A 20370-nucleotide genomic window follows, 5' to 3' on the forward strand; every position below is an offset into this window, starting at 1 on the left:
CGGGTCCCGGGCTAAAAAACGACGGTCCATTAAGAAACATCACCTAGCAACAACCGTTGCCGGGCAACGACGGGCAACGGCTGTCGCGACGGCGACGCGAGCGCGCGCGAAACTGTTTCCGGTCCACGTCGCGCTCATTTGCATATCGCGTAGCGGGCGAGGCGAGCCGACCAATCGCGGGCGCTATCGGGCACGGCGGGGATCATCACGTGGGGCGCGCGCGACCAATGGGGACGCGGCGCGAGGTTTCTGCAACCATGGCAACGCGCGCGAGACGAGGAGCGGGCGAGCCCCTCCCCCCTCCTCCTCCGACGTTTTCATTAAAACCGATTCTGGTGCAGGAGCACACGGCCAGAGGCAGCAGCAGCAGCCTTTAGCCTTTGCTAAATTCACGAAGCTGCGTGTTGCTGACTGCTTGACGTGTTTTTGTTTTGTTTGGGAAGGGCCCTGCGCTCATTAACTGCGTTTTAATATCCGGCATAAGTACACGTTTAGAATTACGTGAAAGCAAGAGCTTACAGCCTTGGGCCCCCACCTGCCATTTCAGAGCAGAACCTGGGGTCCAGGGACCAACCAAGACCAGGACAGGTGTTCTGGAACCTTGACAAGGGTTCTGGGACCTTGACCCTGACCAGAACCTAGCCCAGGACCCGAGAGCCGGAGCCGAGGTTTGAGACCGTAGCCTGGGACCAAGACGGATCATCTGGACAAGAGCAGCACGAGAGAGAGAGAGAGTTAAGGACTCGGAGCTCGTCCTCGGAACAGAACCAGAGCACGACGCGGAGCAGAAGCTGAGATCCTGACGGGGGAACCTGGCCCCAGGGACTGAGACCCCGGCGTGCATCCCAGGTGCTCGCACCGTCACTCATTTGGAGAGAAAATGAACCTCCTAGGGCCTCATCATAACCACTAAATGTTGACACTCCGACTGATGCTCCTGCTGCTGTTGTGGAGTGGCTCATGCAGACAGATATGGTCTGCAGGGTTTTGGTGGTACATGTTATGTCGTTTATTGTGAAAATTCCGTCAGTTCCTATGATCACTGTTGCATTGCTTTCATGGCTTTATTTTGTTGATTTCGAAAAGTTTTTTGGGGGTTGACCATGTTTGTTTGTTGTAGTACAGAGTTAGACTGATGGCCTTAATCTAAGTTGTCTTGTGGTTGTTGTTGTTGTTTGACTTACATCCCACTGGGATTTGTGCACACAGCTTTTTCTGCAACATTTTGCTGTCTTTTCTTGGATTTTCTGTCTGCACATAGTCACATAGCCACTTTAAGATGTTTTCTTGTTCATGTTTTTTGTTTGTTGCGGTTGCACCCGATTCAAGAGCCGAATGGCTCACAGGGCTATACCTAATAAATGAACTTGAACTATCCCGGTGACTCTAACCCCGAACCTCGAGACCCCCTGAGGAGTATAGATTCGTATCGTCTTCCGAACTCATTAACCCAAACATCACTTAACAGACATCCCTTTACCCAAACCCAGGTACACTTAAAGCCCTCACATGAAGACCCCCTGAAATGCAGCTAAACCCAACCTTACTCCAGGGACCTCATTTCCCTAATACAGAAATCCCAAACCAGAGCCCCCCCCCTTACCTAGAGAACCCCCTAACCATATCCTTGAGACCCCCATAACCCTAATCATAACCCATATACAGTGTCCCCGAGAGCCCACGCTGTTTGCTCGAGTCAGTGAGCAGGGTCAAGCGATAATCATTTTACTTGGAGGAATCCGATGTCCTATGAAACTCTTTTTCACAGACGTCCAGTCAGTTTTCATAGTTTTCACACCGGACCCACATCGTATACCATAACTAGGGTTAACGTTGTGCTCTAAATATCTGGGATACAGTTATATAAGCCTGATACAGTACCGCCAATTAGGTTAATAGAAGCACATGAGCCAAGCCTTATGTACACAGTTGTGTGTGTTAGGTTCCAAGGTTCCTTGTGCATAAGGACGTAGTAGTGTTGCTCCACTCTAAAAGTGCACCAGTGGGCAGTAGTGGGCAGCCTGTACAACCACGTCTAGCCCCGTGTCCCACGGCATCATACCCTTGATCTGAGCAGTGTTTCACCCGGTGTCAGTGGTATACAAGCGAGCATTCCTCACTGGTTGTTAATCCGGGCTAATGCCTTCCTGGATAATGACAAAATAAATGAGCAGACAAAGCCTCCTACTTCCCATAGCTGGGCTTCCACTCCACATTAAATTTAAACATTATTTTACACATCCCATGGGCTACGTCGTCTTCTGGGAGTGATTTTTTTTTGTTCAACGCCAGCAAACTCTGGACTGGTTTTGACGTGGAGTGTTTCATCAGCAGAGTACGGCGTAACACGTCGGCTTTCGCGACCAATATTATTCATAATAAAGGTTGTTTTGGGTGAGATTGCCCAAGTATAAATGTGTCCTAACCCTCCACCACCCCCGACACAGCCAGTAAGGTTTGTAACGTAAACAACGCGACAATTTAGTTACAACTTCAGCGCACCGGTGTGTAAATGTTATTGTTTACTCTCCAACACACCGGTGGGCTGAAGTAGTAAACTAATTGGCGCGTTGTTTACGTGACAAACATTACTGGGTGGTGGAGGGTTAAGACTCATGTATACTAGATGTGAAGCTTTCGTGACTGCAAGGATTCATACTCTTAGGTTTTTTCGGTAAAGTCACGTAGGTAAAAAAATAAAAATAAATAATAAAAATAATAGAAATAATAATAATCACTTGATACAGTAAATCTGGCTGTGACGGTCCCACCTGATGACGGAGACTTGTGTTGCCTCCGAAACGTCGTGATTTATTATTTTATTTCTATTATTATTTCTATAATATTTATTGTTTATTTTTTATCTACGTGACTTTACCGAAAAAACCTAAGAGTATGTACTCATTTATACGTACGCGATCTAACCCAAAACCCTTTATTATGAAGACGAAGGCTTGCTTCAACAAATGCTATTAAATTTCCGGATATTATTGGCAAGGACCCCTGTCTGCTTGACATGAGAAGTCATGATAGCCGAATCAAAGAACGCCATTACCTGCGTTTACAATTAAATGCCGTACCGAGAAACATTTCCACATTGAAATGGGCAGGGGGGGTGGACGCTAATTGTTTATCGTGTTCGCTTTCATGAAAACTGATAGCTGCACAGTTATCCGATTAGCACGTTTGGCTACGTACGGTGCAAAAAAAGCTCAACACACACGGATAATTATAGGACGAGGTTACCACCACTCCCAAGTGACTCTTATCCACGTAAAGTTGTGGATAATAGGACGAATTTAGTGCCTCCCCCAGAGACCATGCCTGAGTCATTTCATAATTACAGTTAACAAGAATGTACAGCCCTTTGTCAATCCACTGCTACTAAAGGCCTCCACATGCAATGTCACCCTTTGAGGATATTTGACCAAATCTCACTACAATAATCAGTGCATGTGATTTAGGGTAAAGGCAAATACTGTGAGAGTGTTCATTTTTTTTCACCACTGCCGTGTTACCTCTTCCTGTCCACAAATTCGTATCGGAGGAAAAAAATCTCTCTGTGATAATAGGATTTTGTCACAGATGAATTGGAGCCATGGATAATGGACGTCTTGTGTAATAGGACCACAGATAAGAGAAGCTTCATAGAATTGGATTATCTGTTATGCACATTGAATACTCTCCGAAAAAATATTCAACCAAACTTAAGAGTCACACATTTTCTTTTTATCCAACTTGTTTCATTTAAATGAATGCTCAAAAAAAAGTTATTTGCACGAGTTGGCGAGTTCAAGGCATCCTCATGTGTCACGTATTTCATGACTTTTGCACAGCGGCATAATAATGTATGCGATATACGCCTGTTGCGCTTATCATTTTCTGTTGTTGGTTGTCCTCGTCATAAACGCATTGGATAAACACTTGCAATTAAACGCAACGTAGCCAGTAATGCGAGCTTACGCAACCGTCAGCAGGCATCCTCACCACTGCGATGTTTAATTTGGGCGAAGTGGCCTTCCCGGGTTACGACTTGTCTGTTACAGGCCTCTCCGGTAGTATGCTCGGGATCTCATTATTCACTTCACCTGTGATTCCATGAATTGTCATGATATTTGGTCACGATTCAATTCAAGAATGGATTACAGTAATCCCTCGCCAATTCGCGGTTCAAGTTTCGCGGCCTCAGTGCATCGCGGATTTTTCAAACTGATTTAAATGCCTCATTATACCTGTGCAGTAACACCATCATCATCATCATTCATCATCACATTCATCGAACTGCACAGGTCTGTTATCGTCGTCATTGTCATCGTCATTGTCATCGTCGTCGTCGTCGTCGTCATTACTGGAGTCAAGTCTCAAGATACTACTGTCATTGGTGAGTGTAGAACACCATAATACGTATCGTATGAGAGAGAGAGAGAGTGAATGTATAATATTAAGGTTTTATAATTAAATATATTTAAGTAAAATATATATATAAAGTATAAATATACATATTTTAAACATTCTGGTACCCACACACACATACGGAAATTCCTAGGGGGCCAATCCTACTTCGCGGATTTTCACCTATCGCAAGGGGTTCCGGTCCCCATTAACCGCGATAAACGAGGGATCACTGTATTATTATTGTTGACTTGGGCCAATGTTAGCGAACCTAATTATATGCTCGGTTGATTATTATACGATTTTATTTACGGTAAAAAAAAATACCTATCAATAATAATGCAAACGTTCTACCAGCCTGCAATGATCAATGTGGTGGAAGCATGGTCCTACAACCCCATGCCCAGCCTTTATCCAGCAGTGGATTTACAAAAGGACTGTAAATTATTATTTTAATTTTGTGAGCGCTTTGTGCTTAAAAGCATAGCGGCTCACTTGTGGAGGAATGCTCGCAGAAAATCGACATTAGAAATAGAGAATTAATGGAGTATGGGGGCAGTGAATGGGTAACTGGTTGGGTCATAAGTGGAGCACATATAGAGTGGATAGAGCATGGGTGGAGCAGATAGAGGTGTAGGGTGATGGGCAAAGCTGAAAATCTCACTGAATATTTTCCCAAGTCGCTGGTAGACGTGCCATCAAGCACCCACACACCAGCTCATCTCTCCGCTCCATCTCTACATCGGACGTACTATCAGATCTGTTCCATCTCCTTGGCTGCCGCTCCAACATTATTCTCGAATATGTTCATTGTCCCTTCCGGCGACATGGCTTTCTCAATCCCACTTCTCTTAACAGTAAAAATGACGTCTTTAACTTGAGGACATGTGCAGGGAACATAGACAGGTCAAAGAAAATGTTAAAGACTTGATCGTAGCCACGGTAAGTAAATCTGCACATTTGTTATCGCACACTGTTTTGAGTCTAGTCCACCACCCATGCACCACACTCATCTTTGGACCACCACTGTTTTAAGTCTGTTGCAAAACTGGCTCAGACTCAAGGATAGATCCCAAACATGCCGGCAACTGGTTTCAGGTCCACAGGCCGAAGACCTCAAAACTTTGCTGGCTGTATCGCACAACCATAACAATAGGAATGGAGGATGTGGTATGCAGGGTGCATAAATATCTTCCATGTCTTTGACCGCGCTGAAATATGCCCACGAGATGGACGATGGGTGCTTGTTGATGGGTTCAGGGTAACCCTGAATCTGCTTCTCCTCTCTGTCCAGGTTGGAGCTACCAAGGGCAATGGCGTCACGCGATGAAATCACCATCACTCAGGAGGATATGCGGTGCGTGAGCAGACATCGTCATCAGCATACAATGATCAACGCCATCATCAATATCACTATTGCAGCATCATCATCAGCTATGATCAATCTACTTTTGGCTGAAGGCATCGCAATCACTTACCATCTCGCAATTGAACAATTCCTCTTCATTGCTCCATCTCCGTTGTTTGACGTACTCTCGTGCGTTCATCCTCCGTTGGCTGCCACTCCATCATCGTTAGTCTCGACAGTTGGCCATCATCCTGTCCAGCAGTGTTGGCTGCCCAAGCCTGCCTAACTTATCTTGACAAAGTGATGTCTCTGACTTGAAGGCCTTCCCGAGTTATCGCCTTCTCCCACAGTCCTGCGATGTAACGATCCATCAGGCACCTGCACACGTGCTCATCTCATTGCTCCGTCTCTACATCAGGCGTCCTCTCGGGCGTGCTCCCTCTCCTTGGCTACCGCTCCGAAATTATTCTAGAATATGTCATTGTCCCTTCCAGCGACATGGCTTGCTCAATCTCACTTCTCTTAAAAGTCAAAATGACTTGAGGACATTCACAGAGAACATAGACAGGTGAAAGGGAATGTTAAATACATCATCAACATAACATGAACAGCATTTACATCCTCTTGTCATTAACATAATCAAAATACAAATATCATCCCTTTGTTAAATTATCATCATCATATTATTACCATCAAATCGGCAAAATTATTTTTTTAAGGAAAAAATTCCAGTATAAAGTCACAACTTCAAATTGCATTAAGTCTCTTGACATTCCAGCCAAACATAATTGGAGTAACAGCAAAAAAAAATCTATAATTTGAAATAAACAATACAGATTAAATTCCTGGCTTAAAGTCTCGTTATTGATGAACGTGTAGACTTTTTTTGTTCATTGTGCTTGTGCACCACTGCCAACACAGCAGCAGCATCACCAAACACTTTGCTTAGTCCTGTATTGAACCGCGACCATCAGTCGCTAATTTGTGTGGTTGTGGTCACTGGGCAGGGCGCGCTACGCTCACGCGGACCGCATGGCGGACCTGGTCGCCATGTGGGAGGTCGCACTGAGCGACGGAGTGCACAAAATCGAGTTTGAGCACGGCACCACGTCTGGCAAGCGCGTCGTTTACGTCGACGGCAAGGTGCGGTCCGCACGCCCTAGCCACGCAGACAAAGATCCCCCCTGTAGCCTTAACAGACTGTTGGGGCAAGTGCTGTAATTGAGTACCTACGAAGGCCGGCGCAGCACACATAGATAGACAGTGCCACACCTCAGCTGAACTTTGTCTCCCCAGTGCTGATGTTTACATACCACACCAGGTATCCATTTAAGGCCTAGTTTACTTAGGGGATGCCAAAGACAGGTACGGATATCGCTTATCACTGATGTTAGCCGTGGCCGGGAAGCAAACCCGGCTCGCTGTGTTATTTGCGCTGATGTGCTAACCACTACGCCACCGCTCCCACACGCATGCACGCCTGCTCACATGCCAGAGGTCGTAATCGGGTACCCGATACCCGTACCCTACCCGATACCCGGCTACCCATACCCAGCCGGGTACGGGTACCCGTTTGCGACCCTGGTGCGGCCGGGTACGGATAGGCCGTGAGTCACTGGTGAGTAACCGTTTGTCACTCATTTCCCAACGTCTTGTCTCTTCTCACAATTCAAGTTCCTAGAATCAACCCACCCGCGCCTGCAACATGGCTTCATCCCAGAGGTCGCAATCGGGTACCTGATACCCGTACCCTACCCGATACCCGGCCGGGTACGGGTAGCCGGGTATCGGGTAGGGTACGGGTACGGGTACCCGTTTGCGACCCTGGTGCGGCCGGGTACGGGTACGGGTAAGGAATCAAAACCCGTTTGCGACCTCTGTCACATGCCCACACATCTACATGTGTCCCTGCACACCCCAATGCACACACCCACCCGCACCTATCTCATGCCCATTTAGTAAAGTAAAATTAACATTCTATTCATTGTTAATCCAACAATAATGATTTGTTTTTAATGTAGCGCCCTTTGCATTCAATAAGCAATTAACATCGCATTGTCAAACATTTTAAATGAACATCCCCAGTCGTAGCTGTCCCTGTGGACATGAGATGACTTAACGCCTGGCCGGCAATCGGATATTAATTAGTCTGCCAGAAGGGTTTGATGATTGCTACTCTGTGCGTTATTCCAAGTGAGTAATTAGTGAATAATATTTGGAAAATTTGGGCCATGACACCGGCACACAATGGCCTGCTCGTTTCAAATGACATCAGGGGATCTCTGATCGACAAAGGGGTCTCTACACCATGCCGGTCATGGGGTTTGTTTGTTTGTTTGTTTTTACCATACTTCACCAAACTGGTCAGTGCAGATTGGTGAAGGGGCTAGAGGGCACGACAGGTTCTGATATTACTTGCCACTTGATGTTACTCGCCATGGCCGGGATTTGAACTCGGGGCTTCGGGTTCATCGCGCAGCATGCTAACCATTGTACCACCGCTCCCATGCCCCTTTACACGGGCCATTTACTTAGGAGCTGATCCGCCGGGACTGGATGTTCAAGCTGGTTGGCAAGGAGACCTTCACAGTTGGCGCCACCGAGACCAAAGCCACCATCAACATTGACGCCGTGAGTGGGTGAGTGATCGATGATGCTGCTGCTGCCTTCCCATGACCCCAGCCCCCATCCGCTCTCCACCCGCCGCATCCTGGCATGAGGGTTGGAGAGTTTGAGGAAAAAGGGCCTTTCCCATGACACCTCCTGGCAGAAAGCCATCGACACTTCACGTGATGGCGTCAACGTGCAGCTAGTCCTGGCACAATCGATACGGTGACGTCACCGTCACTTCGTGGCGTATGGCGGCTGTTGTTGTTGTTCGGGAGGGGTGGAGGAGGGGGGGGGTGAGAGGCGTTTTGGTCTTTTCTGCTTTCATGTCCCAAGGGAATGATACCTAAGTCCCTGTGCACTCTGGTCCTTTGCGGGGTTTTCAACTCGGCGTGTGGAGTTCTGATGAGGAGCACCTTGAGCACCTGACGTGGCCCGTGCATGCCCATGTGTCTGGCTGGGTCGCAGGTTTGCGTACGAGTACACGCTTGAGATCAACGGCAAGAGCCTCAAGAAGTTCATCGAGAACCGGTCCAAGACCAGCAAGACGTGGGTGCTGCAGCTGGATGGGGTGGACATCCGCGTGGTGCTCGGTGAGGCCCCACGGATGGACTTGAATGCGGGCAGGGAGTCGAAAAGTTGGAAGGATAGATGGATGGGGACAGCAGAGGAGAATGAGCGACCCCCTACTGAGTGATGGTTGACTGGCGGCTTTGACAGGAACCCTTGTCTTTTGGAGCGGAGATTATGAGGATGGGAGCAGGGTCAGATGAGAGGGGAGAGGTAGGCAAGCATTAGTCATTGGAGGATCTTTAAAACAGGGCGATCTTGAAGTTGATCCAGAATTATATTGAGAGTCATTTTGGCTGGTAAGAGTATCAGGATAATGTGACTCCCTTTATCGGTGCAGGTGAGGACTGTAGCCACGACTACAGACTTTGTATGTTCATGTTTGCGTGTTACTGCGTGCTTGTTTTTGGGGGAGCGGTAGTGGAGCAGTTAGCATGCTGCTCTACGAACCCGGCGACCCAAGTAAAATTCCCGCTCACGGCCATCAACATCAGTGACAATTACCTGAACTGGTCCTGGGGCTCCCCTAGGTCGACTCAGCCGCAAATGAGTACCTGGTGCCGTGTGTAAACATCACCACTGGGGAGACAAAGGCGGCCGGGCGTGGTGCTGGCCACCCCCCCCCCCGTGTGCCTTGCCGACCATCATAGGTGCTGCTCGCTAACAGCACTTCCCACCACAGTTGGTTGAGGCTATATGGGTGACCTTTGTCGTCGTGTGCCCTATTCTACAGAGAAGGACACCATGGACATTTGGTGCAATGGAGACAAGATGGAGACTGCGGTGAGTGTTGCCGCCGCTTGCTCCGCGGAGCGGTACGTGCCGTTCAGCTGTGACCGCCAGTGTCGGCAGTACGCAATGTTCCCGTATTCATCGCCACGACTCTTCTATTGGGGCTCATAAAAGGGTCTCTTTTTTGATGTGAAAACACAGCTTTAAATTGGTGTTGTACAAAAGACAGCCTTCAATGGGGTTGTACAAAACAAACAACTCCAGTCGATTACGTGCGGAAAGAATAATGTGATGCGTTTCCTTGACAATCATAAATGTGCAAATGAGCACGTTGTAAGGTTGCCGATTGAAATGCTGAGAGCCAGCACTATTCGCCGGAAAGCACAAGGACATTGATTATTTTTATTTATAACCTACACTGTATAGATGGATGATGTGATTAGTTTATTTATTTACAAGGGAAACCTTGAAAGAGAGCCTTGAGACTCAATGAGCCTGTCCTTGCTGCTATATGAATGACCTTATTTTCATTTTTCTCTTTAAGTGGCACAGTGTGTTTCATTGCATGGTGATGTGAACCCAGGGGCTTACGCATGATTCCCAGCAATGGTCAACATCTGTGGAGAGCGATATATGATTGTTTTCAACTTGTAAAGAGCCGCACGGTATCCGCTCGCTCTCGAAGACAGAGGCCGACCTTAGAAGCGCCCGGAGGAGCCGCTGACAAACGGGAGGCGGTGAGCCGGTGCCAACAATTGCCCAAGCTCTGTGATCCCCTATAAAATAAGATGTGTTCAGTCAGTTAATGAGTTTACATGCGAGAGGAAATCTGAGAAAGCCCACGCATAGGAGGGGGAAACACTCTATCCCATATTGAAGGAACAGGTGGAGTCCACATTATTGCCTGGATGCCCATGGGTAAGGAAGTTTCACAACATTTATATTATCCACCAATCCTCGCTGCCTCCCCAGTACTGGATTACAGGCGTGCACCACCGCCACTCGGTTATCTGAACCAACCCTGAGCTCCCTTCAACCCACACTGACCAGCGCGGTGAAGTACGATCAAATAAGCGCTATGGCCAACACGGAGTGAGGCGGCCTTCATCCAGGAGGGGATTCAAAAAGAGTAGTTCATAATTACGGTTTAATGTGCCGCTTAATTTAATTATCTGTTCACCTTCGATCAGCTGGGATGGAGCCACAAGTCTTCCTGTTCTGCCCACTCTGACCTGAAACCCAGCCTCTCCGTGCTAGCTTTAATGATGTGGAATTTAAATGTGTCCTTGTAATGTAATTCAACCATGAAAGCCTTACCGAGCCTCAACTCTCGTTGCGGAAAGCTGCTTGCATTGGAATGTTTTGTCACTTGCATTTTGCGTTCAGCCTTTTACACGACACCCATGCCGTAATTGTAACACCACACGACACACATGTACGATGGAACCTTTGTCAATCCGCTGCTGGATGAGGGCCTCCCCAACCCATGTAGACCATGGGGGTTATTTAACCATACTTTACAGCCACTGGTCCGTGGTGAATGTGGGGAGGCAGAGGCGTGGAAGCAGAAAAGTAGTGAGCAACAGATTTTACTGCACTGCCCTCTGCTAACCCACCACTGCCCTCTGCTGCCCACCACTATCCTCTGCTGCCCACCACTACCCTCTGCTGCCCACCACTACCCTCTGCTGCCCACAACGTGGCCCCGCACAATGACAACACCCGGTGTGGCTTCTAGGGGACCATGGGTGTGTGTTTATCGTGCGGCAGGAAACCAGAGTACCCAGGGAAAACTCGCTTATATGGTGGGGATAACACTCAAAGGTCCACACACACACAGGGTCATAACACATTTGCTGTACCACCACCTCCTGGTCACCTCGCAGCGCCAGTGGGTCTTAGCAATTTTTTGCGAACTACCAACCCCTCACGTTCAAAGCACTGGATATCACAGGCATGTGCCACAACCAAAGACAAAGATCTACCGTATAGCTTTACCAAACTGTTTGAGCAAGTGCTGTTGGCGGGCACCTCTGAAGGCGGGCACGGCACACAGGGGGGTAGTATGGCCAACGCCAGGTCCGGCCGCCTTTGTCACCCCAGTGCTGATGTTTTCGCATCGCACCAAGTACTCATTTAAGGCTAAGTCGACTTAGGGAAGGCCCAGGACCGATTCAGATCATGAATCATCACTTATGTTGATGGCCATGAACGGGAATGGAACTCGGGTCGCCGGGTGCATAGCGCATCGCGCTAACCGCTGCACCGCCACCACCAGCGTTTTACCCACCCACGTGGCCCTTTCTCTGCTGCTGAACGAACGGTGGCAGGGCGAGTTTGTGGAGGAGGGCACTGAGACGCACTTCACGCTGCTGGACCGGCACGAGTGCTGCATCAAGGCGGTGAGCAGCGGGCGCCGGCGCGAGGGCATCGTGCACAGCCTCATCCTCAACGGGGTGGAAGTGCCCGAGGTTCTCGAGTGACGGTGGCACCGTCAGCACAGACGGAGCGGCGGGGCGCACTCGCTGCGTGTGACCAACGATCATCAGAGATTTAAGATTATTATCATATTTGAATAGAGATGAGATTTGCTATTATTTTTATGAGAGAATACATTGCTTAAATGAACAGGCTGTGGGTGCGGCAATCCCTGCCGACTCGTGGCCACCGGCAATTCTAGGACACGGTAAAACGGGGAGCCCCAAGTTGGGAGCCACTTCATTGTCCGGGGGTAGTAAAACCCTACGAGTGGGATGAGACTGTGCAACTGCTGTGGAATCTGGCAGAAGGTGATGGGCGAGGTGCGGTGACATCAACAGCACTGGACGTGATGACCACCTCTTCAACCTCGACTTCAGTGACGCCCGACCACTCAATTCCCATCCACTCGATGCCACTCCATTGCAGGGGGCATACAGGAGGCAATGCTATTAGGAAGGCATGCCCACCTCCCCCCCCCCCCCCCCACAGAATCACCACTACCGGTGACATCAGCACACAACGTCATCCAGATTGCTATGAAAAAAATACGTTTGCGTGTGACCTCCGCAGGTTAACATGTGACCAACACTTCGGTTCACAGCTCAAGATCCCATCCATTAGCATCTCAAGGGCAGCTGCCTCGAACCAACACCATGATCCTTATTCTCCCACGCAATTGTAATTGTGGTTCCTGGTTCTAATATCTGTGTCGTGTGTGTGTGTCAAGATTTTGCAATTATGTCCACATTGTTTCAAGATTTCCTCTGCGCCTGCTATGAAACACTTCTGTAGATGGACGTTGCTGGGCAATGAGTGAGGCCCGGCGGATAATTCATTGAGCAGTAATCGCCACATCCCACGAATGTGAAAGATGAGCTGCCTGCTTGAAGCGTCGCGTCCGACCGCTGCTTATACACAGTGCCTGACGGCTGCAACGTACAAGGGGGCTCCGATGCTGTGACGACCGTGGGGGTGCTGCGAATGCGAGTGGCGTGATGGTGTAAACTACCGAGGGTGCAATTCGCTTCGTTTGTCATTTAATTCGGGTGTAAGTTAAGCGGGTGAAGAAACGTAAATTGTGTTTTATGCATCCTACCAGAGAAATGAAAAGCAGCCAAAAACTGAAAAGGCCATACACTGCAATAGAGAGGAGGGGCATGCAGTTTGGGATACAGAACACTCGCCAACCAAATGATAGCCCTACCCTTAACTAACCAGCCACTAGTACTAGCTCTCCCTCTGACTAAACCCTAACCACACTCGCCAACCAAACACTACCTCTACCAAGAAACCACTCGTACGACAAGCCATTCCACTGATCCGAACACCACTAACTACTTCACCAGCCAGTCTCATTATCCCCTCCCTCGAACTAAACCAAAACGACTACTCGCCAACTAACCACTACCACTAAACAACCAGCCACTCGTGCTAGTCATTTGACTGATCCTAATACGAGCCGACTATTCAAGCAGCCAATAGTATTCACCCTCCCTCTAAGCCCTCACCATACCGACTAAACACTTCCCTGAACCGACTAACCAACCAGCCGCTAGTACTAGCCCTACCTCTCGCTAAACCATAACTACGCTAGCCAACCAATCGCTACCCTCAAACCTAACCAAGTAGCTACAAGCCACTAATATTGCTCCCACTGACCTTAACCGTGCCACCTATGGCTCTTTGTCAAAGCCCCTTTTCCACGATTGGGTCACTTTTCAGTGTTGGTGTTCACAGTACCCATGACACTGGCAGCGAGGAGTCCAAAGGAGGCATGAACGATTGGTCCTCACGAACCCGAGTTAATTCAGTGCAAGGCACCTGTGGCAATCGCTTCCTTGCTCCACACGTAGTCAATTTACGATCTTGGCCAAAAAAAAAGCTGTTGACCTTGTAAGCCTCTGGCTCATGTTATGCGTTTGTCTCCGATATTGTGTTCCTTTCGTGGTTCTTGTGCGGTGTTTTGTGTATGATTCTAGGTTGATGTGAATGCGTGTCCATAATCTTCCGGTTGGCGACATCGCTCGTGCTGATCATGGGTGCTTAATGCAAATTGCGGATTTACGAATCGCAGCGTGGTCAGATGTGAAGGTCGATTCGCATCTGTGATCATCCGAGTTGCTTCAACAGTAAAGTGGCGCCGGCTGCTGTCCGAGCGGCGAACGAGTGCCCACGCGGATCGGGGTTCTCTTCTCGCGTGCAGCTCACGCCCCGAGGGTTCGGTGAGAGTGGAAGACAATAAACCGCCTGGGCCCATGTTAGTCACAGCCTGGCGTGACCGCGTGATCATTCGGGTGGAGAGACGATGAAAGCTTTGAGAGATGGGTTGAGGATGCCTTCATCCAGTGGTAGATTGATCGTGGACGATGAAGAGACTAGTTGGTGCTTTGATAGGACACTGCCTTGGAATTCCAGGTGTTGGAAAGGCTTTGGTTGCGAGGTGGCTATGAGATGGCAGCACATCATTTGATCCATCTGTGTGGAATTTGAGTGTGAATCCCTCTTATCTGTAGCTTTCCTTCCTGGCCACAGCTAACATCAGCAGCAAGTAATATCAGAACTGGTCCTGGGCTGTGCATCATCCCCTTCAACCTGCACTGACCAACCAGCCTGGTGAAGGAAATTCAAAAGACTCCCAGCATCGGCAACCCTTCATGCAGCAGTGGGCTGGCTGTAAATTTATTTTGACTCCGCATGAATGAGAAAACCCAGACTCAGGTGTCTATGGTTAAACATGCAACAACAGGGCTAGCCACGTCACTGCGTGCTATAACCTATGAACGTATCATCTCCATCCTGCTTGTCATCTCCACTAAGATCTTATCCCCCTTGCTTGATCCAGTGTAGCCAGTTTCCAGCTCTTGTCTCTATGGCACGTATGACGTGTACATTAATCCATCTGTGAGCTCCACTCATCATCAACGCCCATTACATTGACTCATCCCCATCACCCTCACCCAGCATCATCATCATCACCCCTTGCAAGACGACTTTGACCAGCATGGAAGAGTAGGCCAAATATCCTCTCTAGGAGCTCTCTAGAGCGACATCTTGTCAAGGCCCTTTCAGCAGTGGTGTGAGCAAGAAATTGCAGGGATGAACCTTTACCTTTTAGTCAAAGTGAGCATCCGAGCAGGTGGCTCAACGGCTCTAAATCAGAAGGTTGGCAGTTCAAAATCCTGGTTGGGGTTGCAAAAACCCATCATCCCACTTGGGGTCGATAAAATAGGTACCACGTTGTGGGGGAGTCAACGGTGGTTGTCCAATGGAGATACTCGCGGAGAGGCTTCCCGAGTCATGCGAATGTGTAATTTCCACCACTGACTCATCAGGTTGCCACACACGCGCACACCGAGAGCCAACAGCGTCCCTTCTCTCGGCGTGCGATGATCGTGGCGCGCAGAAAGAGATGCGTTATCGGCTATTGATTCTGGCCGCTCTCCCTGCTCCACGTTTCCTTTCGGGTTACGGGAACATCCATTACTGGCACTCGTGACCCGTCCCAGGGCGGCTCGGAGAGCGAATGAATGAGCCGATTAATCAATGCGCTAATGAATGAAGTGAGCGAGTGAATGAATGAGCGAAGAGGCTTGTGAGTAAGAGGCCCCGTGCTCTCGGCTCTTTGGGAGATCAGGTGAGGGTGGAGACGATGGCGACGAGGAGGATATTTTATTGGTGATGTGCGTGTGATGTGTGAGTAATGGATACCACGGGTGTGCACATTAACATAATGCTGCTTGGATAATTGATGATCTACCGGTGATGACATACGGATGATGATGTGTGCATGATTATGTGAAAGTGTAGATTCCGGTGATTTGATGATGCAATGTGATGGCGGTGATAATGTTGAAGTTATATTTTGTGAATGTACAAATGATGATGAATGAGTGATGATCATGATGCATGGATAGAGATATATGGACGGCGAAGATGCTGATGTGAAAACTATAATAGAGATGATGATGACGATGTTGTTGATGATGATGGTGATGAGCAGTGGTGATATACAAATCACTCTTGTGTATCAAAGATGACGATTACCACCGCCATCATCAGCAGCATAATCTGCTTCAAGGCGTATGGATACAAACATATGGATGATGACAGTGATCGACTGACGATGTACACCTGAAGATGTGCGGACAAAAGTACGTGGTGGATGATGCGGTACAAACGACGATGACGACGACGATGACGATGGCTGCTACCGCCGGGGCGTTGAGATGCCCCGGGGCTGCTTCGTGACAATGATCCGGCAACTCGAGCCCTCGGCATTGATTACAACAGGAAGCTTTTACATGTTCCATCCGAGATGCGACCATCGCTCCTCCAACACCACCACCCCGCGAGACGGGGGGGGAGGGGGGTGTGTGGCGGAGTGGTGGGAGAGGGGTCACGCAGAGGGTGGGAGAAGGACCAAGGTCTGGGGAGGGTGTACATGTGCATGGGGATCGAGAGGGGTCCGGCATGGGCGTGTGGGAGCCAGATTTGAGTGTGGGGTTGAGTTGGTTGGTCGGGGATTTATGGGCAGGGCGTGCGGGGGGGGTATGGATGATAATGACGATGTCACTGATGAGTGCATGGATATGTATTATAACGGAAAGATAATGTGATGATGAATGGATTAATTGTGATAACATAGATGGTGCGATGATGCACATATAACGATGTGTAGATAATGCGATGATGAATGGATCATGTCGAGACAGCGACGATGATGATGATGTCCGGTTGCCTGGTAGGGTGTGAGGCTTGTGTTGGTAGTTGGGTGATCTGCTCGTGTTAGCTCTACGTGTGTGTGACGGGGTAATGTGGTGTACGAGGTGTGCTCAAACGCAACGTGATACTGGTAGGAACCTCCTGGTTACACCAGCCCACAGGGGATTGTTGTGTCCGTCGTGCAGGGAGGGGCTGGGTGGGGAGGGAGGGGCTGGGTGGGGAAGGGAGGGTGGGAGGGGTGGGGCTGGGTGGGGAGGGGCTGGTCACCCCGTGGTGCCCTTATAAAACTCAACGTTTAACCTACTCACGCCGGCTTGTGCCCGCCCTCACAGTCGGGCATATGTGCGGAATACACCACGCCGCCGTTGACCCTGGTCATTGACCGAGCAACCCAACGTTCCTAACAGCTCCCTCCGCAGGAAATGTGTTTACTGAGCCGGGCGGTGCCGGCTCACGCTGTTGCACGTGGCTGCTCGTCATCATCAGCACTGTGGAGGCAGCAGCGAGGGTTGGCGTATCACACACAGATGTTGTGAAACTCCCTTCCCGTGGGCTGTCGAGGTGCCATGCCCCGTTTCCATCTGCACGGGGATAGAGTGTTGCCCCCTTGACGCGTGTGGGGTTCCTCCCACTTGTGTAATAAACAACTCATCGTTAAATGGACGAAAACATCTTAAACGTAGCAGCGCCATCCTGACGAGGTTGCCCTGGATAGAGAAGTACATCTCTCAATTTGGAACGCACTCACGTCTGCACATGGAGACGCAAGGGAACCAGAGACGAGTGGCCCCGAGGCAGCCAGAGCCGGCGCTACGAACAGTTGGTCCAAGCTCTAGTGGTCTGCCAGTAGGGTGCAATGATTGCGATGAATTCTCGCAATGCGCAATCTTGGAAACTGACGCCGGTACACGATGGCGTAGTCGTTTCAAACGGTGTCACGGGATCTTTAACGTCCACTGTGAAGCAGAGGCCGCGAAGTATTGTTTTTACTCATAATAAAGGTTTTTGGGTCAGATCGCGTTATCTATAAATGTGTCGTAACCCTCCACCACCCGACACGGCCAAACAGTAAAAAATGTGTCACGTTTTCAAAGGACAAATTAATTGACTTCTTTAGCCCACCGGTGTGCTGAAGAGAGAATCAACAGCATTTTCTAAATTTGAGTACGACGTTTCGCTGATAATTGCAATCAGCTTCATCGGGCAAGAATGGGAAAGCTCTCCTGTTGCTTCCGGTCTTAAATAGAGCAGCATCAGGGTGACGTCATCATTTCATTCAATTCAATTTGGTGCAGTGATTCGAGGCAAGGAGGGGAGGGTATTGTTATTATATAGATTGGTAATCATTCAATTGTAAATAACGCGATCTGACCCAAAAACCTATATTATGAATAATATTGGTCGCGAAAGCCTACGTGTTATTTTTTTATGGTTAATACGCACACCCGCAGTATTAACCAGGGCGGCCGTCGGGTCTCGAACCGCGAAACCACTGCAACGAGCGGTGTACACTCTGCCACTGGACCGGTGTCGCCACCACCCCAGCACTCACCAGCCCAGCGCTGTGAATGCAAGGGTTGGTGGATCACGCCGAGAGTTAGACTCTCAAGCGCGGTGTCCTGCGATGAGTCCAGGAGATGTCAGCACCCAAGCAAGTCGATTCATGAACCCATCTGTGCGGACCTTTGAATGCCAACTTCTCCTCTTCTTACCATATGAAGCCAAACACTTCATGTTAAGAAATATAAGAAATATGGAATCGGCCAAACATCCCAATGTGGCACCCTCCTGTACACGAGTCGCGAGACTCAGTGAGGCTTCAATTGATAAAATATTCAGTGATACCAGCCAGGCTATTGATCTGAGTGATCACCAGCCAGGCTATTGATCTGAGTGATCACCAGCGAGGCTTTACTTTCTCCGCGTCCCACGGCCGTGCTCTGGCGAGCAGCGCACGGGTTAAAGCGCCGCCTGCGCCGCGTAACCCCCGCGCCGCGCTGCGGGTACCGGGGTCCGGGCGGGGCATCGTCGAGGGGACCCCGGGATGCCGACCGCTCCCAGTGCGGCCCCTGGGAGCCGTGGCGACGGCTGCTGGTGTCTGTGGGACGCGGCGGGGTTCTGGGGTGACGTGGATGAGAGACGGAGTGCGGGGCCTGGGGGATTTGAGGGATCCGGGATGCGAGGGAAGGGGTTCCGTGACGCCTTGGTGCTAGGGGTCCCGGGACGAGGGGCTTCGTGGGGGGTTTGGGGAGGGGTTTTGGGGGTCGCGGTTCAAGGGGTCCGGGTTCAGGGGTCCGGGAATCGGGGTTCGGAAGATGCGATGATAGGGGGGACTGGGGTCCGGTGATATTGGGAGACTTGGGGTCGTGCGGTGTCGGTGTAAGGACAGGGGCTATAGTATCTGCGGTGCCGGTGTAGGGACAGGGGCTATAGTATCTGCGGTTATAGTATCTGCGGTTATAGTATCTGCGGTTATAGTATCTGCGGTGCCGGTGTTAGGGGACCCGGGGTCCGCAAAGGCTCGGGGTGCCGCACATCGCTCATCACGTGGCGAGAGCAGCTGGCAGCAGTGCAGGTGCGTGTTCACGCGTGTGTGTGTGTTAACGCGTGTGTGTGTGTTAACGCGTGTGTGTTAACGCGTATGTGTGTGTATTCACGTGTGTGTGTATTCACGTGTGTGTTCACGTGTGTGTTCACGCGTGTGTGTGTGTGTTTACGTGTGTGTGTGTTTACGTGTGTGTGTTCACGCGTGTGTGTGTTCACGCGTATGTGTGTTCACGCGTGTGTGTGTTCACGCGTGTGTGTGTTCGCGCGTGTTAACGTGTGTGTTCACGTGTGTGTGTTCACGCGTGTGTGTTAACGTAAATGTGTTCACGCGTGTGTGTGTTAACGCGTGTGTGTTCACACGTGTGTGTTAACGCGTGTGTGCTCGCCCGTGTTAACATGTGTGTTAACCTGTGTGTGTTAACGCGTGTGTGTTCACGCGTGTTAACGTGTGTGTTCACGCGTGTTAACGTGTGTGTGTGTTCACGCGTGTTAACATGTGTACGTGGGGAGCTTTAGCGTAGCGGTTTGCAAACCGTGCAACCCGAGTTCGATTCCCGTTCACGGCCAACACCAGTGACGCTTATCTGAATCGGTCCTGGGCCTCCCCTAGGTCGAGTCAGCCTCAAATGAGTACCTGGCGCGGTGTGTGAACATCGCCACTGGGGAGACAAAGGCGGTCGGGCGTGGTGCTGGCCACCCATTCCCTTCATTTGCCGTGCCGGCCTTCATAGGTGCTGCTACTCGCTAACAGCGCTTGCCCCAACAGTCTGTTAAGGCGATATTGTGTGCACAATCACACACACGTGTGTAACACACTCACACACACACACGTGTAACACTCACACACACGCGTGTATATCCCACACACACGTGTGTAGCACACACACACACACTGAGTGAGATAAGAGGGGTGAGGTAGGAGAGTGTGTGGAGGGGAGTAGAGTGAGATGAGAGGGGAGGGGTAGGAGAGT

At 49.8% G+C, this 20370-nt stretch overlaps 1 protein-coding gene across 1 annotated transcript; it reads left to right on the forward strand.

Moving 5' to 3' along the window:
• Positions 1-309: 309 nt before the first annotated feature.
• On the forward strand, positions 310-12162 carry FAIM (Fas apoptotic inhibitory molecule). Its single transcript, XM_078609197.1, has 7 exons — positions 310-849; positions 5687-5749; positions 6748-6883; positions 8276-8379; positions 8816-8940; positions 9651-9700; positions 11980-12162. The coding sequence occupies exons 2-7, from the start codon at positions 5706-5708 to the stop codon at positions 12130-12132; spliced, it is 612 nt and encodes a 203-aa protein (XP_078465323.1). The 5' UTR covers positions 310-849; positions 5687-5705; the 3' UTR covers positions 12133-12162.
• The last annotated feature ends 8208 nt before the right edge of the window (positions 12163-20370 follow it).

Source organism: Lampetra planeri, chromosome 31, assembly GCF_965212315.1.
Source record: "Lampetra planeri chromosome 31, kcLamPlan1.2.h2, whole genome shotgun sequence".
Classification (NCBI taxonomy): domain Eukaryota; kingdom Metazoa; phylum Chordata; class Hyperoartia; order Petromyzontiformes; family Petromyzontidae; genus Lampetra; species Lampetra planeri.

What these genes read in the sequence shown, in the direction of transcription:
- FAIM (XM_078609197.1), top strand. Translation starts at nt 5,706, where the DNA reads ATGGCGTCACGCGATGAAATCACCATCACTCAGGAGGATATGCG. An exon ending in TCGTTTACGTCGACGGCAAG is followed by an intron (nt 6,884 to 8,275) that starts GTGCGGTCCGCA and finishes CCATTTACTTAG; the next exon opens with GAGCTGATCCGCCGGGACTG. An exon ending in AACATTGACGCCGTGAGTGG is followed by an intron (nt 8,380 to 8,815) that starts GTGAGTGATCGA and finishes GCTGGGTCGCAG; the next exon opens with GTTTGCGTACGAGTACACGC.